This window comes from Cinclus cinclus, chromosome 27 (genome assembly GCF_963662255.1).
Source record: "Cinclus cinclus chromosome 27, bCinCin1.1, whole genome shotgun sequence".
NCBI lineage: Eukaryota > Metazoa > Chordata > Aves > Passeriformes > Cinclidae > Cinclus > Cinclus cinclus.
The window spans coordinates 5,929,676-5,953,260 of record NC_085072.1 but is presented as its reverse complement, the minus strand read 5'-3'; the positions used below and the strand labels follow the sequence as shown (position 1 = coordinate 5,953,260).

At 54.6% G+C, this 23,585-nt stretch overlaps 1 protein-coding gene across 1 annotated transcript in view; it reads right to left on the bottom strand.

The window, feature by feature from the left end:
- Nucleotides 1–23,585, bottom strand: part of CACNA1S (calcium voltage-gated channel subunit alpha1 S) — a 43,483-nt gene that overhangs the window by 5,703 nt on the left and 14,195 nt on the right. Inside the window, exons 5-35 of the mRNA XM_062509597.1 lie at nucleotides 23,400–23,552; nucleotides 22,955–23,160; nucleotides 21,840–21,943; nucleotides 20,341–20,489; nucleotides 19,338–19,419; nucleotides 18,679–18,839; nucleotides 17,840–18,065; nucleotides 17,095–17,302; nucleotides 16,680–16,800; nucleotides 16,129–16,243; nucleotides 15,909–16,002; nucleotides 15,108–15,177; nucleotides 14,749–14,881; nucleotides 14,334–14,463; nucleotides 13,564–13,623; nucleotides 12,850–12,956; nucleotides 12,345–12,432; nucleotides 12,008–12,115; nucleotides 11,137–11,189; nucleotides 10,742–10,888; nucleotides 10,289–10,490; nucleotides 8,797–8,955; nucleotides 8,409–8,519; nucleotides 7,853–7,936; nucleotides 6,482–6,538; nucleotides 4,596–4,724; nucleotides 3,942–4,007; nucleotides 2,885–2,976; nucleotides 2,244–2,403; nucleotides 1,658–1,785; nucleotides 1,152–1,248 (exon numbers count right to left, since the gene is read on the bottom strand). Coding sequence (XP_062365581.1) covers nucleotides 1,152–1,248; nucleotides 1,658–1,785; nucleotides 2,244–2,403; nucleotides 2,885–2,976; nucleotides 3,942–4,007; nucleotides 4,596–4,724; nucleotides 6,482–6,538; nucleotides 7,853–7,936; nucleotides 8,409–8,519; nucleotides 8,797–8,955; nucleotides 10,289–10,490; nucleotides 10,742–10,888; nucleotides 11,137–11,189; nucleotides 12,008–12,115; nucleotides 12,345–12,432; nucleotides 12,850–12,956; nucleotides 13,564–13,623; nucleotides 14,334–14,463; nucleotides 14,749–14,881; nucleotides 15,108–15,177; nucleotides 15,909–16,002; nucleotides 16,129–16,243; nucleotides 16,680–16,800; nucleotides 17,095–17,302; nucleotides 17,840–18,065; nucleotides 18,679–18,839; nucleotides 19,338–19,419; nucleotides 20,341–20,489; nucleotides 21,840–21,943; nucleotides 22,955–23,160; nucleotides 23,400–23,552 — 3,800 coding nt within the window. The remainder of the gene's footprint in view (nucleotides 1–1,151; nucleotides 1,249–1,657; nucleotides 1,786–2,243; nucleotides 2,404–2,884; nucleotides 2,977–3,941; nucleotides 4,008–4,595; nucleotides 4,725–6,481; nucleotides 6,539–7,852; nucleotides 7,937–8,408; nucleotides 8,520–8,796; nucleotides 8,956–10,288; nucleotides 10,491–10,741; nucleotides 10,889–11,136; nucleotides 11,190–12,007; nucleotides 12,116–12,344; nucleotides 12,433–12,849; nucleotides 12,957–13,563; nucleotides 13,624–14,333; nucleotides 14,464–14,748; nucleotides 14,882–15,107; nucleotides 15,178–15,908; nucleotides 16,003–16,128; nucleotides 16,244–16,679; nucleotides 16,801–17,094; nucleotides 17,303–17,839; nucleotides 18,066–18,678; nucleotides 18,840–19,337; nucleotides 19,420–20,340; nucleotides 20,490–21,839; nucleotides 21,944–22,954; nucleotides 23,161–23,399; nucleotides 23,553–23,585) is intronic.

The window sequence follows — 23,585 nt, the reverse complement described above, 5'->3', positions numbered from 1 at the left end:
TACCTGCCCTGCCCAGGTGCTCTGCATCACTCCTGGTACCACAATCGGTACCAGAGGCAGTGACATCCCTGGGCCCAGCCAGCTGAACCAGAGCAAGTGATGGGCAGAGCTGGGGGAAATAACCTACGAGGGCATGGGTACCATGGGAGAAAATCATGGAATCACAGAATTGTTTAGTTCAGAAAAGACCTGTTAGATCATCAGGTCTAACCGTTCCCTCAGCACTGCCAAGCCCACCAGAAAATCCCTGTACACAAGCACCACATCCACACAGCTTTTAAATCCCTCCAGGGCTGTAACCCATGACTGCTCTGGACAGCCTGTCCCAGAGCCTAACCAATCTTTCGATGAAAAAAAATTTCCCCTATATCCATCCTAAACTTCTCATGGTGCAACTTGAGACTCTTTCCTCTTGTACTGTCACTTGTTACTTGAGAGAAGAGACAGACTCCCACCTGGCTTCAACCTCCAGTCAGGGAGTTGTAGAGAACATGAAGGTCCCCTCTGAGCCTCCTTTTCTCCAGGCTGAATCCCCCCAGCTGCTCTCAAGAGAGATGGGAGTAATTTTGCATTGCACTCCCCACTCCAAAACATGTTTCAGGATGCTGTGATGAATCTGGGGATCAAATCTCCTGCTATGTTTCCCCAAAATCCAGGAGGGATTCCAACAGTCCCTGAGCTCCTGCCCATGCATGTTACACATGAGCCTCACACAGGCTCTGGATTTGCTGAGAATGAGCTAAGCCAGGAAAAGTGTATTTCTGCTAAGAAAGTTGGGGTTTCCTTCTCCCTAAGCACTACCAGCTCTTGGAAACAAGTTCTACAGCCCAGCTGACACGGTCACATGCTCAGGCCCTGCACTGCCCTCCTGCACCTCCTGTAAGGAGGGCTCTGGGCAGAGCCAGCCCATCAGTGCCACCCTTTGAAGAAGGAGGTGAGCACAGGTTAGTCCTGATCTTCAGAAGCCTGAAGCACATCAGCTCTGTGCAGGTCAGTAGCACCTCTCCTTACCCCTTGAACACACCCCTTCATTAAAAAGGAATTGCACTGGAAGCTGGCTGGACTGTCACTCTCAGCCTGCCAAGGACACAGGGACAGCTTGGGGAAGGAGTCCCTGTGCTCACACACCTTGTCACCCCCTTGGCTCTTACCTTACAAGCTACACGGTGTGGGCAGAACTTCCCAAAGCCCAGAGGAGGGTTGATACGCCTCAGTAGAGTCACCACATCCAAGTGTTTGATTCTCCCCCTGCAGAGGAGACATACCAGCTCAGCAGTGAGGCAGCAGACCTGGGCTTGGGGAGGTGTTCTGGGGGCTGATCCCTGGGATCTGCCCCGTGCTTCTGTGCTGGGCAAATCCCTACTCCTCCCTCTGCTCCTCCTGGGAAAGCAGCTGCTCCCTGTGGCACTGGGGAACAGGCAAAGGTGTGCAGTGGCATGGGGAGAGTTGGCAGCCTGACCACAGCTGAATGAAGAGGGAACTGAAAGTCTTATGTTCCCAAATATCCTGATGGCTTTTATCAGACCTGGATCAACCCTGGCAAGTCCACATCCTCTTCTGGAACCTGACTTGTAGGTAGTGCCACAGATCAGCCTGCCATGCATGTCTCCCACCCCATGGAACACCCTGTCCATGCTGCCCACACACCAACACTCACTTGGCCTCGGGGTCGTACTCAGCCCAGATCCGCTTGAACTCGTCCAGGTGATGGGGCCCAAGGATGGACCAGTCCCGTGTCAGGTAGTCAAAGTTGTCCATGATGACAGCCACGAAGAGGTTAATGATCTGAGGGCAGAGAAATAGATGGGAAGGACCCAGTTAGGGGACAGAGACTGGCACTAGGAAAACATGGGCAAACATGTTCTGGAGCAGGAGGGGCTTGGGATCTCCTGGAATCAGAGGATGCTGAGTGAGGATCTTCCCATGCAGGGAGGAAGCTCCTGCTCAAGGAGGTCATGGGAAAGGACAAGCACATCAGCATCCTGTCCCTCTCCACCCTTGCCAAGGCCAACACAAACACATCTGGAAGGCAGCACATGGAGGCTGTGGGAAGAAACTAAAAGGGGATCCTGAGCCGCCCAGCAGTGCAGTGCCAGTTTACTGCATGGCTGGGGAGGTGGGCTGGGGCTGATATCCCCAGGAGGAGCTGCAGTGGGCTCGCCCCATAAGACACACAACTAACACCACCGTGGCTGCCCAGGCAGGACAGGGGTGCCAAAGGGGCTCTGAGGGAGCCAGCATACCAGGAAGGCACAGAGCATGTAGAAGCTGATGAAATAGAAGTAGGCAAAGCCCGTGCCACAGGTGTACTCCTCGCCCTCGGCATAGTCGGACTCGGGGTCGCAGCGCCGGCCGTAGCTGCAGTCCAGCAGGATCTCCTGCCAGGCCTCACCAGTGGCACACCTGGGGAGAAGGGCACACCTGCTGGTCCCTGCCTGCTCTGGCCAGGAGCAGGGCATGCAGGCAGGGCTGAGGCCAGTCCAGCACACAGGACAATGAGAAGCTGCTGGGAAAGGAGCAGTCAGGATTCTGGGCTTGCTGCTATAGGGACCCACTGAACGCTTCGGAAAGTATCTGGAGTCAAGGAAAACCTTGGGCTGAGCTCCTGCTTCCCACGAGTTTCCTCACAGTTCACAAATTAAAATCCAATCTGGGAAGGAAATTTCAGAATAGCAACCTCAGAATGCCCCTCTCTCTGGCAGCCCAGCCACACCAAGTAAACCCACGGCCTCCCCTGAAATGCTCCTTCTGCTGCAGGAGATCCTTCTGTGGGACAAAAAAGAAATCACCTACTGAAATGTTGGTCCTCCCTCACTCCAAGCTGGGCATTCCCACAGGCTCAGAGCTCCTTCTGGAGCTGCTTATACAGCAGGACAAGACTGACCTGAAGAGCAGCAGCACAGCCTGTGGGAAGGTCTGGAAGTTGTTGTTTCTGTTGATCTGGGTCCCATCCACCATGGCAATCTTCCCAAACATCTGTAAATCACAGTGGGAGGTCTCTAGTGTGCCATCCTTTCTTTGGCACCAACCACCCTCCAGAGCACCTCTGGGACCTGAGCTCCACTTCCTTTTATTTGGCTTTGGGCATCCCCAAAAGAGATTGGGATTGGGGTGTGGGTGCTGTGGGGCTTCTAAGCTACTTGGACATTCCTGCCAGTGCTGAAAACACCCCTAACTACAACTGCACTTCATCTAGGCCAAGGAGACCAGGTCTCCTGAGCCAGCACAAGTGGTGCCTGTGTGTCTAAGTTGTGCTATTGACACCCAAAGTGCTCTTTGCCATGTGCCTCAGCTGCCCTGGCTGAAGCCCAGGGATGGGAGGCAAACATCTGCTGGGGTGGCAAACATCCTTGCAGACTAGGGTAAAGAGGTCCCACTGATGCCTTAAGTTTTAGTTTTTATATTTTCCAGATTCTCTACTGCACTGGTGTGTGACTCTGAACTCCATATAAAGTGTTACAAGTTCTCCTCACAGCTCAGTCACACAAAACAATCCTTTTCCAGTCCCAGAACCAAGGACACCGCTGCAGCTTCAGCCCCAAAAAGTGCAAATGGCAGAGAACTGAGGAGAGAATCTGGGAGGATGGGACTGCAGAACCTGGATCTGGGATTGGACAATGAACCCCAATATGGAAATGCACCAAAACTTATATAAGTGTGAGAACTTGTGACTCAGGGTCCATCTTGGGTGGAGCCAAGGCCAGGCTCTTGTGCTGCCCAAGGTGAATCCTTTGAAGGCCTTTCAATAAATACCCATTATTCCTTTAACATTGTCTAGCCTCTGTTCCAGGCTGCCTCTTTAGGCATCACCTCAGATGCAAAGTGCCAGAGAGGGCCTAACAGAGGAACCAGACCCTCCCTGTCCCATTTCCCCAGGTGCCATCAGGCTCAGGGCATCTGATGAAGACCAATTCCCATCCCCCCGCCCCTGTGCCCCTCACCTGCATCCCAATCACAGCATAGATGAAGAAAAGCATCACAATCAGCAGGGCCACGTATGGCAGAGCCTACGACAAAAGGACATGGCTTGTGTGAGACCCAACCCAGGGACAGGGCGTGGGCTCTGGGGGGGCTGCAGGAGGAAGATCTGTCCCTGTGTGGGGAGGGGACAGCTCAGCTGTTCCTCTCACCACCCTACTGCTGCCCCTTCTCTCTGCCCTTCTCACTCATGGCAGGCTGATGTCAGCCCCACGGGAGCACTGTCTCTGTGGACAGAGGCTCAGCACACCCCAGGGCTGCCCACGGCTGAGGGAGCTGCCCAGGTCAGGGCTGTGAGCTGGTGCTGCAGCATGCCCTGAGGTGCCCACCTGGTGCAGGTCCCAGGACAAACGGGCCCGGGCAGGTACTGCCAGCACCTGGCTCAGCTCTGACACTCGGTGCTGTCAGCCAGGGAGTCCCACACACCTTCCCACCCACATGGGAGTGTTCTGCACACCACAAGCCCCCAGCCCAACCTGAGGTCAGCACTGCTTGCACTGGAGCTTTCTCCTCTGCTGGTGAGGACAGGCTGCTCATGCTGCCAGCCTGAGGAGCAGCCACTGCTGCCAGCCCATGGCATGGATGTGCTTGGGAGGGGAGCACTGCTCCTGACAGACCTGAAAGGACTTGATGAAGGTCCACAGGAGGGTCCTGACACCTTCACCCCGGCTCAGCAGCTTCACCAGACGCATCACCCGGAACAGCCGGAAAAAAGTGATGGAGACACGGGAGTTGTCATCAGAGTCCTGCAGGAGAGCACAAGAGCTGGAGGACAGGGAGTGCTGAAGCCTCCAGGCTTTCAACGCAGGGGGTCCAGGTCCTGGGGTGAGGAAGTGAAACAGGATCCCACCCCCAGGCACTGGTCACGGTGCCTTTGCCTGCACACAGGATCAGACTGCAAAGATGTGCTGACACTTTTCCCCTGGCACTTCTTCCCCCAGCCTTCCCAGGGATCTCATCTCCCCAGGCCCCCAAGCTCACACTTTTGACAGTGGGATCATGCAGGAAGGAAGGAAGGCATGCTGCCACAGGGACTGGGGGAGCTGTGAGAGTCACAGGGCCACCACAGACAGGCTCAGTCCCACCAGGGTCTTGCCCAGCATGTCCTGTATTTGTAGGGTGAGGTGTAGGGTGGGTACCAGGCACAGGAAGCTGTTTAAGCAGAGAAGGGGTGTTTTGAGATTGTTAGAGCAGGACTTTCACCAAAGGAGGGACTGAAGAGAGGTGTCTCTGCAGGGTGCTGCCCAGTCACCTGGCCATGCAGTGATGCCTACTCTGTGTGGGTATCCCCCTTGAAGGGGTGAACAGCCTGGGGTTCAGGGCAGAGTGGGCAGGAAGGAGGTGAGGCAAGAGGCACAGCTCCTGGCCTGAAAGGACCAGGTTTTGTCTGGAAGCACCTAACAGTGGTGGCTGGAGATGCTTGGGGCTTGGTCACCCATGCCCTTGCTAGTACCAGCATGGCACAGTCTCTGCCACCAAGAGCCATGAACAGACCCTCCTGGCACTGCCTACCTGGACTCCATCACTGCTTGGGATGCTTTTCCCACTGCCCCCTAAGCCTAGCAGAGCCTTACTGCTGCTACTGGATCCCCCTCACTCCCATCACCCAGGCCACTCACTCCCAGCTATTTCAGGGCAACAAAATCCAGCTGTAAATACCCCTCCCAGCAGCTCCACTTTCCTCAGTATCACACTTCTGAGTTCCCAGGGCTGCACTGAAAAACTCCACTTCCTCTCCTACCTCTTTCTTTTGCCTTTCACTCTCCTGGTGCCTCGTGCCCATCCAGTGAGTGCAGTGGTCAGGAACATCCCATCAGCCCCAGTGCACCCCATCCCCACCACTGGGATCTGGGCAGTATCCTGTGGAGAGCAGCTTGCAATCTGCAGTTCCCAGCACCAGGGCCCTGGGAAGAGGCTCTGGCATATGGTACCCTACAGCCAACTCCCTCCACATTTTCAGACCAACTCAGGACACCCCATTGCCACTGCACCCCCTTGGTGGTCTTTGGCCACCAGTGCAGGGCTTGGCCCACTCAGCCCCCCAGGACATTGTGCTGTACCCAGGGGACACAGCTAGCTCTGGGGAAGGCACAGGGCAGGGACTGCCCCTCTCACCATTTCTCTGGCCATCAGAGGCTGCATCCCTTCAGGCCCTAGGCAGCCAGATGGGCAGAAGGACCACGGCCAGCTTTCCTGCCCTACAGCTGGAAAGTTCCTCCAATATGGCAGTTCCAGGGGATGGGATGGTGAAGGATGGGCTGGGCTTTCAGATGGGCCCAGGAGGGCTGGGGAACAGCCCTGCACCTCTCAGGGTGGGAAGGGGTGTCTGTGTGTGTGGTGTGTCACCCCAAAGCCCTCTCAGCAAGGGCAGAGTTATACCCCAGAGTTACAGCTGGGTCTGGAGTGACATGTGACAGTGACAATGACATGCAGGGCACATGCAATCGCTGACCACAGGCCTGAGGGAGGGGATGGATGGCAGGCACATGCAGCTGATATTTACAGTGCCATCACAGCCTCCACCAAGGCAATACAATCCACCACTGGGGGCAAGAATAGTCTGTCAAGAGAAAAAGAGAGTCAGTAGAAGTGAGGCAGGAAGGACGGGGAGGAAAGGGTGTTCACACAAGAAGATAACACAGACACAGAAGAAAGAATAAGATGGGAACTGGGGAGGAGGGGAGGGGCACAGGGAAGGGCAGGCAGAGCCCCACTATCCCTTAGGCTCAGGGACAAGGTGATGTGACTGTTGATAGGCACAGGCAGCATCAGGGTGAGCAAGGAGCCACACAGACCACGAGGGACTCACCCACCTCTGTGCCCTGCTGTGGCACCCTCAGAGGGGCAGGGCTGTGCCCAGGAGAGCTGGGCCAAACCTCGGTGATGCTGCAGGTGGCCAGTGATGCCCACCATGGTCAGGCCCAGCCATCTGGAGGCCAGCTGAGCTCCTCAGCCAACACAACTCCTCTGCAGCAGGCTGGGCTGCTCCCAGCATGGCAGATCAGACACCAAGGCAAAACTGGTGCAGATTTGCTTGGGGTGAGCACTGGGACTCCCAGCCCCAGAGATGGGCAGCGGACAAACCCCCCGAGGCTCCTCAAAGCCAACCAGAGACACTCTCCTCCTGTCTGCACAGAGTCTGGGACACTCTGGGGCAGAGGGACTCAGCATCAACCCCGACTCTTGGTGGGGTGGTCCAGCCCCCGTGCCCCCTGCACATTCCTGGGGTCCCAGCCTGCAATTGTGGGGGTGGGGAGGCTGCAAAGGTTGGGCTTTGCCAAAGGGCTGAGCTTCCAGGGCAGTGACAGGAGCAGCGCAGCAGCAGAAGCACCCCGGCCTACCTCTCAGAGCAGTGGGGCTCCCATCCCTGCTCCCCTCAGACCTCTCCATATCCCCTGGGATCTGGGGGAACTCAGACAGTGACTGGAGAGGCATGAGGATCTGGGAGGAGAGGAGAGGAGAGGAGAGGAGAGGAGAGGAGAGGAGAGGAGAGGAGAGGAGAGGAGAGGAGAGGAGAGGAGAGGAGAGGAGAGGAGAGGAGAGGAGAGGAGAGGAGAGGAGAGGAGAGGAGAGGAGAGGAGAGGAGAGGAGAGGAGAGGAGAGGAGAGGAGAGGAGAGGAGAGGAGAGGAGAGGAGAGGAGAGGAGAGGAGAGGAGAGGAGAGGAGAGGAGAGGAGAGGAGAGGAGAGGAGAGGAGAGGAGAGGAGAGGAGAGGAGAGGAGAGGAGAGGAGAGGAGAGGAGAGGAGAGGAGAGGAGGGCACCATCCCCCTGCCGAGCTGGACACCATCCCAGCACTCCTGCCTCTCCCCAGGGCAGGTGCTACAGTGCAGCCTTGGGTGAGGACAGTGCCCTGCCCCAGCCCCTGGACACTTACATCAATCTCGCTGAGGATTACATCAATGATGCTGCCAATCACTATGAGGAAGTCAAAGACATTCCAGGGGTCTCCGAAGTAGCCCTGTCAGGGAGGAGCCAAACGAGTGAACATTCAAGGGTGTAAGTCAAGGAGGAGACAGAGCCCAGAGGAAGGGGTACCAGAAGGTTCTTCAGTGATTCTGACCCTCAGAAGAAGGGGTGGTGGTCAGAGCTTGCACCCTCTGCTCAGTTATTTGGTCCTGTCTTGCCATGCAGTGAAATGAGGAGGCTGGATCAGGATGGCTGGAGCTATGATCCCACTATGGATATGACACTGAAGATGGGAATAATGGCCAACTGGACTGTGTGGGATTTGGCCAGCAAGGGTAGCCCTGACAAGCAGTAGTCCTTCCAGAAATTCCAAGAACCCCCATGGGGATCCCTAAGGGCCTTGCAAAGAGAAGTTCTCTGGAGCTGCAGGGCTACGGGTGCTTTTACTCAAGAGATGCCCAGTGCAGGATAAACGGACTCCGTGGCCTGGCCTGCTTTCCCTGCTGATCATGCTCTTCTCTCACCTTGACTTTAAAGGCCATGAGCTTGAGGACCATCTCCAGGGTAAAGAGGATGGTGAAGGCCACGTTGAGGATGTCTGAGATGTGGTTCATTTCTGCAGACTGGTTGTAATGCTGAGGATAAGGCAGAAGGAGCCATTAGCTGGCAGCAGATCCAGCCTACATTGAGAGCTCAGAGATGTGTGCTGGATGCAGAGCCCCCTCCCACTGCCAGGCCTATGGCTCAGCAAAAAGGAAACTTCCCCCCTGCAGCCCCTTCTCTGGGCTCCCCACATCCCACCAGTCCCATTTTGCCCCATCATACCATAAGCAGACAACCCCCATCCAAAGGCTCTCTTGAGCCAGCCTGTGCACTCCCACAGACACCTCTCTACCACCCCTGTGCCCCTACCTGCATGCCCAGGCAGATGGTGTTGAGCAGGATCAGGAAGAACATGAGGTACTCGAAGTAGGAGGAGGTGACCACGTACCAGATCTGGTACTGGTAGGGGTTCTTGGGGATGTAGCGGCGCAGCGGGCGAGCTTTCAGAGCATACTGTACACACTGGCGCTGGGGAAGGGAGGGAGGGAGGGCAGGTGTGATCCCATTGCAGGGCACACACTCAGCACCACCAGCAACACTGCACATCCCCACAGACCCAAGCTGGAGCACCCTTCTCTCCCAGCCCACCCACATTGGCCAGGTAGAGCAGTGGGTCATGAAACCATTGTGCTTCCTGCAAAAACACCCTGGACAACCCACATGGGACAAGCTTCCAGAGTCACCTTTTACCTCCAAAGATGGCCATGCTGCCTTTGGCCTTGCCCCTCCAGCCCAGAGCCTGCCTGCTTGTCCCAGAATATCCCCAGGGTCTCTCAGGACCAGCTTAGAGCACCCTGAAGATACCACGTGAGCCAGGGGTGAAGGGAGCACTGAGACGGCTGCACAGGCCTGGTGCTCCCCAGCCCAGGGCCATCTCTGCTGGGCTTCTGTGTGGTTCACATCACCCTGGCACCCCCAGCTCAAGCTGCCTATGCTGCCTCAGTGCAGGAGCATGGCAGCACTCTGGGCCAGGAGATGCCCCTGTCCAACATCCAGTGTACTACCCAGCATGTCCCACATCCTCTGTCAATGCCTCTGCTGTTGTCCCCAGCCAGAATGACATCATGACAGTATCACAGAAGTGCTGGCAGCAGAAAGTACCTCTGGAGATGGTCTAGTCACAGTTTCCTGCCCAAAGCAGGGCCAGCTGGAGCATGCTGCCCAGAACAGTTGACTTTTGAATAGCTCCAGAGAGGGAGGCTTCACAGCCTCTCTGGGCAACCTGTTCCAGTGTTTGGCCACCATTACCATAAAAAAATGGCTTTTTAATGTTTAAATGGAATTTCCTGTTTTGTTCAGTTTGTGTCCATTGCAATTTTTCCTGTCACTGAGCACAACTGAAAAGAGCCTGGCTCGGTCTCCTCTATGCCTTCCCATCAGTGTTTATACCCATAGGTCAGACTCCTATGAGCCTTCTCTTTTCAGCACCAGACTTAACTCCCAGACCCTCCTTAGATTCTCCAGACCCTCCATCATCTCAGTGACCCTTTGCTGGACTCACTCCAGTACATCCGTGTTGCCAGAACTGGGCACAACCCTCTGCTCCAGCTCACTCTGGCCACCCTACCTGTCCAGGGAGGAACACTCTCTGTTTCTGGTCCCCTCTGCCCTTCCCTCAGGCTTGTTTTGTGCTAGCCATGGGTCCAGCTGGCCCTGCCCCAGCAGCAAACAGAGCTGGGGCAGGTTCAACTCATCTGTGTCAGGAGTGTCACCATAAAGAATGGCTGATCCAAATCAGCCAGCCCCAGCAGTGCCAGACCCAGGGCTGGTCCTCCTTGTCCTGTTCCAGCAGTCCCATTACCTGATTCTTGTCCAGCTCACAGTTCTTGTACTCATTCTCCCCTTGCTCCTGGAAGGTGACAATGACAAAGCCCACAAAGATGTTCATCATGAAGAAGGCAATGAGGATGATGTAGATGATGAAGAACATTGCAATCTCCACCCGGTAGTTATAGATAGGGCCTGCATCCTCAGCATTGGTGTCAATGGCCATGTACAGGAGCCTACAGGAGGGAAATCAAGGCAAAAGAAATCCTAATTGGGTGGGAAAAGACCATGTGTCCTCTTGAAGGTTACAGAGAATTTTGGGGGCATCCAGTAACGGTGGGACAGGGCTGCTTGGGTAACCTTGCCAGCTGCACAGCCAGGGTGACTGGTCCTGCTCCTCAACCTGGACAACTCTTCTTTCTTTGCCCTGACCAAGGCCCATGGCAGTGCCCTGCTCCCATCAGACCTTCCCTCAGCAGAGACTCACTCTGGCCAGCCCTCGAAGGTGGAGACCGTGAAAAGCGACATCATGGCTGAGAAGACGTTGTTGAAGTGGAAGTCACTGTGCAGCCAGACACGCTCCTGGACCTCAATCTGCGTGGGGTCTGCATCCACGTAGTTGATGAACTGACCCCTGCAGCAGAGGGGACACAGAGCTCACTGGCAGGGCCCCCTCAGCCCAGGCTGAGCCCCCTGGTCCCTGGGAGGGGAGGACAGCCTGCGCTTGCTCCTGATTTACCCCAGGGAGAGGGAGAACAGGACACCTCAGATCCACTTTTCGGATGCAACATTCCCACACAGGAACACAAGCATTCCCCACCACATCCCCCCCAGCTCCCAGACCTGGCCATTGCCCACCTGGGAGCTGCAGAGAGCTGTTACCTGCACTCCTTCTCTGTCAGCTTGGACGGGTCTGTGCACCTGTAGAACTTGCCCTGCATTCAACACAGACCAAAAGTGAAGTGGCCATGGCATTTCAGTGACTTTAGAAGCCCTGGGGAGTTTTGACCTTTTCCCAGCACCCAGTCAATGCCCCTCTCACCTCCTCCATGCAGACCCTGGGCCTGGACTCCCACCATCACTGCCCTCCCCACTGTGCCTGCCAACACAACCCAGTTCACAAGGTGTTTCCAGAGTCATGGCAGACCTGGGCTGAGATCAAGAAACTCTGCCTGGTGGTGGGAACAAACCTTCCACAGTCCTCAGCTGGGGCCTACCAAGCTCACCCTATCTAGGAGTCTCCTACTTGGAAAATAGGGAAGAAAGCAGTAACCAGAGAATTAACTAAAAGCTAAAGTATGCTGACAAGTCTGCTCAGTCTGCTGGGTGTTCTGAAAGCTCTTCCCACATCAGTTCAGAATTTAAGCTCAGTTATAAGAACAAAAGTGAGCTCAGCCACGGCCAGCTCTGCCTTGGAGTAGCTGAGACCCAGAGAGCAGGAGAGGTGCTGTGAGAAAGGAAAGTCTTCACAATCAAAGCACAGAGGAAATCAGCCAGAAATGCTTGCTGCCTTAGAAAGAGGAAACTGAGGCATGAAGGGAGGTGAGGCAGTCGGCTCCTTTACAGGATCTGGACCTTTACAGTCCAGACCTGACAGAACCCAGTACCCTGGGTTCTTCCTGCCCTCCTCTCACTGCAGGCTCTTCTGTGGGTCCTCTCAGCCTGTGCTGACCCCACTGTCCCCAAGGTGATGTCCAGGAGAGCCTGGCCAGGATGTGATGGAGCAGAAGGTCCCTCCTGAGACATCACTCACCTTGAAGAGCTGAACTCCAATGCAGGCAAACATGAACTGCAGCAATGTTGTGACAACCACAATGTTACCGATAGTCTTGATGGCCACGAACACGCACTGGACCACGTGCTGCAGAGGTGAAGGACAGTGCAGATGTCACCACAGCTGGGGCAAGCCCCTGCTCTGTGTCCCACACCCTCCCACTCCAGGAAGAGCAGGAGCCTGCAGAGCAGAGGGATTGGGCAGACGCCTTCCAGAGATGGGTAGTGGGAATTGGGAACAGGGCATGATGCCTGCCACACAACCCCTGGTAGGACTGCCATGGGAGCAGGTCCCCCTGTCCCAGCCTCTCACTTACCTTCAGCCCCTTTGCCCTGTTAATGGCTCGCAGAGGCCTCAGCACCCTCAGCACCCGCAGGATCTTCACCACAGAGATGGTGCTGGACCTGGGGAGGAGGGCATAGCTGAGCTGGGGCCACTTCCCTGACCAGGCTAGGCTGACACAACCCCACCAAGAGGCCAAGAAGGGCAGGCTGGGGCCAGCACTGAGGGACAAGGGATGGCAGAGACACAGATGTCACCAGCCATCACCCCCAATAAGGCCAAGTGACACAGGCAGCTGGAGAAAGCGGATCCAAACTGAATTTCTACCCACAGACGTTTGACACTCAAGGAGTGTCCTTTGACTTCCTTGACTAGTTTGTGGGCCTGCCTCCCAGTTGTCCATGTCCACATTTCCTAAACACGACATTACAGACACATGGGCAGCCACTGAGCTGGCTGCTCCTTCTCCACCCACCATCTCCAGCTGCCCCACCAGCCTGAACAGCCCAGTGCCCACTCTGGCACAGGGAGGTGCTTACTCAATTCCCATGGAGATGAGGGAGACAGCAACCACCAGTAAGTCAAGGATATTGAAGGAGTTCCTGCAGAAGGAGCCTTTGTGCAGAAAAGCACCGTAGGTTGTCATCTGGGGAGCAGAAGGAGTTAGGAAAGAGGTTGGGCAGGGCTCAGGGGCATGGTTCCTTCATAGGAGGAAGGGTGGACAAGGCACAAAGGGCCTCTCACAGCTCCATGGGCTGGGGACACTGTCCTGCCCAGATCTCTGCAGCCAGGCAGGAAGCTGCCTTCAGGTGGAAATCCTCTGTGCAGCACTGACTGGAGACAAAACTCTCCCAGTCAGTCAAAAATTAAAGAAGAGAATAGTAAAGATTCTTGGAGTGGAAAGACATGTGGCAGTGGTTTGGCAACTTTGGGCCACAGATTTTCACTGATTCTCTTTCTCTCTTTTTCTTAATGGCATGTCAGAATAAAAATGTTGGTGCCATGGCGGATGTGTCCCTGTGTCACAGCCCAGCTGACTTAGCTGCCTGACCTCACTGGAGAAGACACACAGCCTCTGGGACAGGTCACACACCACCCAGACTGCCTGAATGAACTCTCCAAGATAATCAACTGGAAGTTTTTCCTCACTGAGACCTTCAGGAGCATGAATGCCTAAACAGTGTGAGTGTCCCTGGCCACAACAGTCTAGACCTATGTACTAGGCCATGCTCATGGCAGGACCATGGACTCACCTTCAAGACGATTTCAACTGTGAAGACAGATGTGAAACCAATGTCAAAGTATCCAAGAATCTGAGGACAGAGACACCAGCACTGGATGAGACTTGGGTGACATGCTTCAGTGTGTTCAAACATCCTGGAGTTGTCCACTTTGTGGACTGGGGAGGCCATCTACCTCAACAGAGTATCTACACCCAGTACTAAGCTTTCCCCAGCTTTGCTGATTTTCTCCAGTGCATGATCCAACCTGCAGCTGGGCCAAAGCTCTCCCTTTCCAGGTGAGTTCCACCTGATTCACCTGAAAGCATCTGATCTCCAAAACCCACAAATGCCCTGGGAAGCTGTCTCATGTGAAATCCCCCAGTCCCTGCCAGACCCACTGGTACCTTAAAGGACAGGAGCTGTGGCTCCCATGGCTGCATGCCAGCAGCATTCAAGGGCACTGCACACACCAGAGGTCCAGTTTGCTGCCCCACAGGATGTCTCTTTCCCCAATAACCCACCACAGTTTCAAACCAAAATAATCTTGCACAACCTGTCAGGTGGATTTTTTTCACCCAGAAGTGAATTGAGACATGGAGCAGTAAAACCTTTTCCCAGCTGCACCCTGAATGGAAAGCACACCCTGCCTCTCCTGCCAGACTGCACCGCCTTCGCAGAGGCAGGGTTGGAATCCCAGCTCAGGAAAAGCATCTGGCAAATAAATCCCTGCTTACTGGGGAGCTGGGAGTCTCCATAAGGTCTCCCCCACCCATCCCAAACCTCTACATCTCTGCAGGCACCTTGTTGCGGAAGGACTCAGCCCGGATGGGATCCTCAGCTGCCAGGGAAATGCTGCTGAGCAGGATGAAGAGCAGGATGAAGTTGGTGAACCAGGTGGCATTAACGGTTCTGTGGCACAGGACTCGAAACCTGCCAGAGACAGAAATGCCATGGGATGCTTCAAGGGGCCAGAGGGGCATCAGACAGGGCCATGGCAGCCTGGCAGAGGGTTATGGCTAAACCCTGGGGACAGGAAGGCCTTAGGCATGGAAGGATGTCTGCCCCATCCTTCCACACAGAAGGCTTTTCCCTATGAGCTGGCTCCCTTCAGAACTGGCTGTCATGCACAAACAGGACCCTGCTGTGAATAGTTGGTGCCAGAGGCACCTGGACCACGCCTGGCCCTACAGGGCAGGGACAAGTGGCAGTGCCTACTTGTTGGTTGGGCTGAAGATGAAGAAGGAGCTGGCTTCAGGCATGGGCACGGCCTTCTCCTTCAACTGTAGCTCTGCAAGGGGACGTGGCCGAGGACTCAGGGGGATTTCAGGCTCATCTTCCTCATCATCACCTATAGGGTGACAATGAAAAGGGAAAATAAAAGAACCATCCAGACAGGGAGAGAGAATATGACCTTGTGGACAATATTCCCATCCCATGATCCTGATCTGGCATGCAAGCCAGGACCTCAGTACCCCAAGGGTGGTGAGAGTTCACTGCATCCTTTGCTTCGCACACACCATCCCTCTGCAGTGCTTTCTCAGCCTTCCTGCTGCCCAGCCAGGGACAAATCTTACCTGGGAAGTCTGCAGAAGGGTAGGGGTCTTTGATCTCATTGACATTGGATTCAAATTCGTCCACTTTCAACTGAAACAAGGGAGAGACAGAGAGGAGGATGTGCAGCTGCATGTGCCAGTTGCCCAGACCCTCTCATCTTGGAAGCCATGTGGGACAAGCAGCATGCCTGCATTTGGCCCATACAGCACCAAGCACATGGAGTGCTGGCCCAGGCTGGAACCTGGTGAGGAGATGCTGTAACTGAAGCAAAGAGAAATAGGAATGTGCACTGGCAAGAGCCTGGAGCCATGCAAATATGCGAGGGGGGGAATAAGATAGGGAGCAACTCCTGGGTGAGTTTCTAAGGGCACCTCTGGAAAGTGGATACGAAAGTAGCTGCTGGCCAGGTGCTTCTCATAGGCAGCTCAGCACAGCCAGCACAGCTCAACACAGGGGTTTGCATATGGGGGTGCTGGTGTGGGCATAAGGGAGATCTGACTTGCTTTGCTCCACTCCACACTGGTGTGCACCAGACCATCTCAGCCACTGACAACTGGCTGTGGCCAAGGAAATAGATTGGAGAAAAAGGATCCCCAGCAATGGAGTTGTTTCACCAGGCAACATGTCCTGCCTGGCCCCAGAGAGCCCCCATCACTGAGGGCACCCATCACCAGTGGATGCTATGGAGAGGAGTGGTTTTGGTCAAGAGGCCAGACCCAAGCTGGCTCCAAGTCTTCGTGCATCCTGGCTGGTGGGAGGAGGAGGCAACCCCCTCCCCGCCCCCCAGGAGCTCTCCAACGCTCACCTCCACCAGAACTGACCTTGGCTGTCGTGGGAATCCCTTCTCCCTTTGCTTTCTGCTCCAGTTTCTTTGCCAGCATCTGCTTCTCCTCTTCAGACTTCTCTGGGTAACCTCTAAGCAGACAGGAGGGCAAAGCAGGAACTGAAGTCTGGGCAGGGGCTATGGGAAAGGTCATTCTGTCCCCTGAGACCCAAACACCTCACCTGGGAGTTCCCATGGGCAGGGATGGCAGCACTCACCTGGACATCTTCCGCCGTTTGCGCTCCTCTGCTTTGGCCTTCTGGGCTAACGTCAGGCTCTCGGCCTCAGCCAGGTTATCGACTGCAATGGCCAGGAAAACATTGAGGAGGATATCTGGGAGAACAGTGCTAAGGAAATGGACTTGGGTCCTGTCTGGAGGATGTAACCAGAGCCATCCATGGTCTCCAGGGTGTCCTTAGAAACCTTCCTGGAGTTTAGCCCTTGTGATAACCCTGGCCGGAGATCCCTAACCAGCATCCATCCCTTGTGAGCACTGAGCTCTGAGCTGGCTGCCCTCTCTTGCTGAATCTCTGCCTGCCAGACATCCAGACCTGCTCCAGATGTGCTTTCCTCCAGTCCCCAGCCTTCAGCCACTGCCAGTGCAAGCACTGAAGCCCATGGTTTATTCCACTGCTGTTCAGAACAGAAAAGCTTAAGACAAGCACTGAAACACTGAGGGAAGCCCTGCTCCCCCCTCCCCAATCCTGTGCAGTTGATGCTATGGGATGGGTGCAGGAGGCCTGGGCCTGGCTTTGCAGGCAGAGGATACAGTTCCCACAGACAAAGAGGATGATGAAGTAGATGCAGACCAGCATGCCAGGAAAGGACGGGCCCCCGAAGGCCATGATCCCATCATACATGATTGAATTCCAGTCCTCTCCAGTCAGGATCTGGGAGCAGAGCAGTAATGGACTAAAGAGCATCAACAGCAGAGCATGACAGAAACCCACAGACTCATCCTACCCTTCTGGCTCCAGCCCCATGGTCAAATCCTCTTTTCTGCTCAGCCCTGAACCTGGACTGAATGACTCCAGTTGCATTTCCCTGTTCCTGTCTCAAAGCCACATCATTCCCACAAACCCACATCCCCTTGAGACCTAACTCCTGCCTGGTGACCCACAGCCCAGGTGGGACCCCCAGCCCCCACCCTCCAGCCCCCCACTGCCCTTCCCACAGCCCCAAACCTGGAAGACACTGATGAGGGCCTGGGGGAAGTTGTCGAACGTGCTGCGCCTCACTTTCATGTCCTCGAAATCAAACTTGCCCCCAAAGAGCTGCATGCCCAGCAGGGCAAAAACTATGATGAAGAGGAAGAGGAGGAGGAGCAGAGAGGCAATGGAGCGGACTGAGTTGAGCAGAGAGGCCACCAGGTTGCTCAAAGATGTCCAGTACCTGGGGAGAGACAGAGGCATGTGGGAGATGAAAGAGTGGAGAAGGCTATGGGAAGGACCAAGCAGGCACAGGGCACCTGGCCAAAGGTGATGTGCCAGCAGCCCAAAAAGGGGGACTCTGGATCCAGGTTGGGGTCTGGGACTGCTCCGGACAGACTCCAGGAGGAAGAAATGAAGCTGCAGACATGGTGTGACAAGCCTGCACAGAGCACCAGCAAGCAGGATGGAGAAGAGGGTGAACACACAGTGGGTTGGGGCCACAGAGAAGAGCTAGGAGTCCTGACCACAGCAGCCCCATTCACAACATCCTAGAACCCAGAGCTAGACTGGGGCCTCAGCTGTGCCCCACTCTCCACTCCCAGTCAAACCACGTCCTGGAGACAACCCCCCAGCTTGGCCTTGTTCCTCTGCCCAGCAGCTCCCAGCTCTTTTCATGCTGCAGCCTCCCCTGAGGACAGGGCCAGTGATGTCCCAGAACTGTGAGTGATCCCGGGCATCAGGAGCTGCCAGGACCCGCAGAGCTCCCTCCCTCCTCCACCTGGTGATCTTGAAGATGCGCAGGAGCCGGATGCAGCGCAGCACGGAGATGCCCAGAGGGGACAGGGTGCCCAGCTCCACGAGGATGGTCTCCAGGATCCCCGAGCACACCACGAAGCAGTCGAAGCGGTTGAAGAGTGACATGAAGTACTGGCGCAGCCCCAGCGCGTACATCTTCAGCAGCATCTCGGCCACAAAGAGGGCCAGCAGCAACCGGTTGGCATTGTCTGGGGTGGGAGATCCAGCCTGTCAGAGCAGGGACCTCAATCCCAGCATGGCTGGGCAGGCAGGGAAGGAGGGCAGTGCTGCTCACCCTCCTCTGGCCCACCAAACCTTGAGCTGCTGTTTTTTGGGGATCACACAGGGGAGGAAGATGAGAGGGTGATGTGCAGCTGCACGCTTGTGTGTGTGAGTACACTCCTGTACACATCTTGTGTGAGTGAGTACACATCTGTACAGTGCACGTAAGTCCATGCAGGATGGGTACATGGGCTGTGTGTGTGTACGTGGAGCTGAGCTCTGTGTGTGTGCACACCTGTGCTCTGTGTGTGTGTCTGTGTGTGTACACCTGTGCTCTGTGTGTGCACACCTGTGCTCTGTATTTGTCTGTGTGCACACCTGTGCTCTGTGTGTGTGTGTGTGCACACCTGTGCTCTGTGTTTGTCTGTGTGTGCACACCTGTGCTCTGTGTGTGTGTGTGCACACCTGTGCTCTGTTTGTGTGTGCCTAAGAGCCTCTGTGTGTACCAGTGTGGCTGTGCCCTCACAGTAGGAGTTCACACAGGTCTCTGGGGCAGCAGGGTGTCCTGGGCCCTTCTTCTCTCTTAGGCTCTTTGCTCACCTTGAACCTGTGTCAGCCATTCTGGCTGGAAGTGGTGCTCAGAGGCAATGGAGAGTGTGTTCAGTGCCACCATCAGGATGACAAGCCAATAGAAGAACTTGGACTTCACCACATCCCTGCACTTCCTACGAAACATTCGGTTCCAACGCCTCCACTGACGGCTGGAGAGATGGCAAAGGATCAGCAGAGCTGGCCAGTGAGCCAGACCCAGGTCCTTGGGCTGTGCCTGCAGGGCAAAGCCACCCCTGCTCCCTCCCTGGAAAGGGATGAGGACCACAGGCTGCCCCTGGAACTCGGTGCATTCACTCAGGCACTGCAGTTCATTCACTCTCCCGGCTTAATTTTGGCCTCCAGCCCCTCTCATAGGGGGCTTACAGGCACAGCTCCTAAACTGCACACCGTGCTGCACGGTCCGTGGGAGGATACTTGGAGCCTGGTCCAACAGCAAAGACATTGTTCACCTTGAAGAGCTTTTTGCCAGTACCATTAGCCAAATTCCTGTTTGCTGGCCCAATGTTTGCATCTTCCCCCAAGCACCAGTTCCTGTCTCTCTGCCAGAAACTGGGGGCTGACCAGGAAAGCCTGGCCCAGTTGGGCCAGCAAGTGAGAGATGGTGGAAGCCCACATGCAAGCAGATGGTTCAGTCAGAGCATACTTACAAGAAGAGAATCCACTTGTTCATGCCCTCAATTTCATACAAGCTCTCTGTCTCTGACCCTCCTTCATCTGACGGCATCATACCTAGAGGGAATGACATCACAGGCTTTTCTCGGAGCCCTTGGGAAGAATGCATGGGAGGGCACCTCTTCCAGAAGTACACCAGGAAGAGCATAAAGTGAACAATCCCCATCAAACAATGCCATCCCAGGGAGTCAGCAACCAAAGTTTGGGCAGAAGGCTTTGAGGGCCAGGTACAAACCAAGCACGAGGCATGAGAAACTCCTGCCCTGCAGGAAGGGCAGCAGCTCGTACCCCGGCATGGAGAAAGCTGGGGCCAGTTGGGATCTCAGCACAGGCTGAACAGAACATGGGCCACAGCTCTGGAAGAGGTGTTTTGTCTGTCCCACTGTTTCCCAAGGCTCTTTGCACACATGCATCACCCAGCCTGAGGCATCAAAAGTGCTTTCACCAGGCAGGGTGGCACAGCAAACACTGTGGCTCTGTGATAGAGCTCCCCAAGCTTTGCTGAACTTTTGGCTAGATGCCTGTATATCCACCTCCTTCCCCGAGCTGCTTCTAATCCCTTGAAATTGTCAAGTATGGCAAGAAATCCATGCACCTGCTAGCTTTAGAGCTTGTGGCTCTGCACTGTATCCCTGCACACCAAGGACACCTGCTCCTCATGGCCATTTTAAGTGCCTAATGCCAAAGGAGACTCAGGCCTTGCTTGTAGCCTGCAAATATTAAACACTGTGGTTGAAGTGGAGATGTAGCATCAGGGATAAATCATTGCTAGTTTGGGACAGATTCAACCATATTATTCAGGGGACGTACAAAAAGATGAAGGAAACTGTCCTGCAGAAGCCAAAGCATTTTGTTTCAGGGGTTTTCAGGGAAAATGAGTCTGTGACTTCTTTAAAGATTCCACCCTTGCCTCTCTAGGTGGGCAGCATTAGGAACCAACCCTCAGGCTGAGGGTCTGTGACCAAGCAGGGCTGGTACCTTCTCCCCTGGCCCGATCACTGTCCATGACCTCTGCGTGGGTGATCCAGTCCATGTAGCCCTTCAGGTCCTCCTCCAGCTGCTGCTTCTCCCTCAGCTTCTGGAACGTGCCCCGTGACTTGGCCTTCTCCCGCTCCTTGGTGAACTCGCTGGGACAAGGCAAGCAGCAGAGACTCAGGGATGGAAGGAAAGTCCTGAAATATCCTTGTAGGAAAGCCGTGGAATACCCTGTCACCAGCACTGCCACTGCACTACTCCAGTGACTTTCCTCTTTCCTGGCCCACAGTGCAAGGTCATGGGGCCTTCACCTGATGCCTGATGGCAGGCAGGGCTCCTTCCCCACCACTGCTGCTCCTTGGGAGCTTCTCACTGTAGGTGCTACAGCTGGACAGGCCAAATGACACCTGGCCAGGGCAGCTCCCCAGTCCTGCTAAGCATCAGTGGGGTCTCACCCACCTGGGGGGACAAAAACCTGCTCCAAGCTCTCCACACAGAGAAGGTGAGCTCATCACACTTTTCACTCTTTTCATGGAAAGGACAGGTCTGCCAATGTCCTTGCCCACTTTTCTTGCTTTCTTTCAATCTTCAAATCTTTTCTCCTCTGGTGTCTGACAGACCTGCTGCCCAGCCATGCTGGCGCTCCCATGCGTTAATAATAGGTCTCAGACATTATAACAATAATTTTCCTGATCTCAAACATAATTTGTCTGTACTTGCAAAAATATTTCAGAACCTTTACCGTGCCGGCAACTTACTCCAGGATCAGATGACCATAATTCAGCTTGTCCTTCAGTTAGTCAACTCTATGCAACCAACTCTCTGGTTTATCTCATGATTTTAAACTTGTTTTAGTTCTGGTAACACCCACTTTGTTTTAATGTTGCAGTGGCATGATTCTTGTCATAAAAGAGGCCTAACAAATCCAAGTAATTAGGGTATAACTAACCCTGTGAACTAATAGAGGTGATGAGTGTGATCCACTTGCACAAACAAGGATTGAAACATATAAAAAAGACCCTGACCCTACACAGACCTCAGGAGAAAAGCCCCCCTCACGTCCCAGAATAACACATATTGCCCAGCAACAAAATTGGGATGGTGGCAGTCCCAGAGCAATGCATGAGTGTAACATCTCAGGTTTTAACTGCACTACTGGGGCAATGAACACTAATTGAATTTGGCCTAGATTGTCATAACAGACTGATAGCAGCTCATTGGTGTAGCTGATTGGCAGCTCATTGGTGACTGCTGAAGCAGTAATTAGACTAACAATCCTTCCCTTGGATTCCTCCACTCATCAAAGATGTTCTCCTTAGGCTGGCCATGAGAAAACTGTGTGTGCTCACAGCAGGAGGGAGCTGGAGGCACCAGTGAGGAGTGCCCAGATCCACAGCCCTGCAGTAACTGCTCCCTGCTCAGAACTTTTCCAAGCTTTTTTCTTGTATAGTTCAAACCAGTAAAAACTGCTTTGCTGGCAGAAAGGATAGGGTGGCACTTACCCACTGAGCACACCCAGCACCAGGTTAAGCACAAAGAACGAGCCAAGTAAGATAAGGCTGACGAAGTAGATCCAGGGCCATTCATTGCCCATGGCATCATTTACCTGGCAAGGAGAGATGCAGGTGAAATATTCTGAAGGCACAGTCCTCCATCTGTCTCCCCTGAGAGCCCCTCAACAATCTCTGGGACCTTTGCCCCCTCCAAAAGGAGTACTTGGGATGGTGGCTCACAAACCTGGCTCCAAGCCCTGGCTGCCTAGAACTCTGTGCCTGGTTTACATCTAGACCCAAACATTTTGGGATTTAAACATCAGCCCCAAGCCTAAGCTTCAGCACAACCTTCTCCCAAGGATTGCAAAACATGGTCTTTGCTGGAGAAGCATCCAGCAGTCATTGCTGTGCCTGACCCATGCCCCTTCAAGAAGGTGTGAGCTGGAGCAATCTCCTGTCTACCTGGAGAGCAAGGACAGCTTAGGCAGTCCTCACAGGGATGCAGAGACATGACTGGTGTGTTATGGGATGCGCATCACAGTAAGAAGGTTGGTGGGGGCAGGATTTTTTTCACTGAAAAAGACTGAGCCCTACCATGGGGTCCTTTCTCTAGGAGGGCATTCCCTGCTCTGGGCATCACCTGCACCAAGCTGGGCACAAAGCACTGCAGCCTGACACCTTAGGATTTTAGCTTTTGTATTTTTCATATATTCGTAATCCTGCAGTTCTTTAGTGTATAGCTCTAAATTCCATATCCAGTGTCAGCAGCTGCTTTCCCATTTTGGTCAGACACAACAATTCCTCTCCAGGCCTGGGAATCAAGGACACCTCACTGACTCTGGCCTGAGAGATGGAAACAAAAGTGAGTTGGGGGGAGCAAACTTGGGGTAAATTACTTCATTACCTGAAGTTATAATTGGACAATTAACCCCCAATATGCAAATGGAACAAATTTATAAAAGTGTGAAAACCCATGACCCATCATCCATTTTGGGGTTTAGCCCTTGGAGGGAGGCTTCATTGGCCTGAAATGTACCCGAAGGCCTTTCAATAAACAAAAATGCTTTTTATTCTCTTAATTTAGTCTAGCCTCTGTTTTTAGGTAGCCCCACAAGGCATCGTACCCAGTAGAGAACCTCGGTCCAGCCCTCCATGGTGATGCACTGGTAGACGGTGAGCATGGCAAAGCCGAAGTTGTCGAAGTGGGTGATGCCGTTGTTGGGGCCGGGCCAGCCCCCGCGGCACTCGCTGCCATTGATGCTGCAGTGCCGCCCGTGGCCCGAGCTGGTGCACGGGGCTGGCTTCTCTGAGCCCACCGTGGCGATCACGTCTGAGGAGCAAAGCCACGGTGTGAGCGGCGGGTCAGGTCAAACGTGCCAGCGCACGCTTCCTCCCCCTCCAAATTCACCCCTCGCACCCAGCTGGGTGCTGTTTCAAACATCCCTCATCCTGCCACGCTCTCAGGCTTGATGCTGGCAAGACCACGCTTTCTGCTAAACACAGAGTCCCTGTGGTCTCACAGCAGCCACACAGAGACAGCTCTGCTGTATCCCCACAGCACAGCTCCACCTGTCCCGAGGTAGTAGCAGGTCTTGTGCATCCTGCCCTTGAAGAGCTCCTGCCCGACGATGGCGTAGATGATGATCATGAAGAGGACCAGCAGGGCAATGTGGAGCAGGGGCACCATGGCCTTGATGATGGAGTTCAGGACAACCTGAAGGCCTGCACAAAGATGCAGGAACGGGAGGTCAGCCA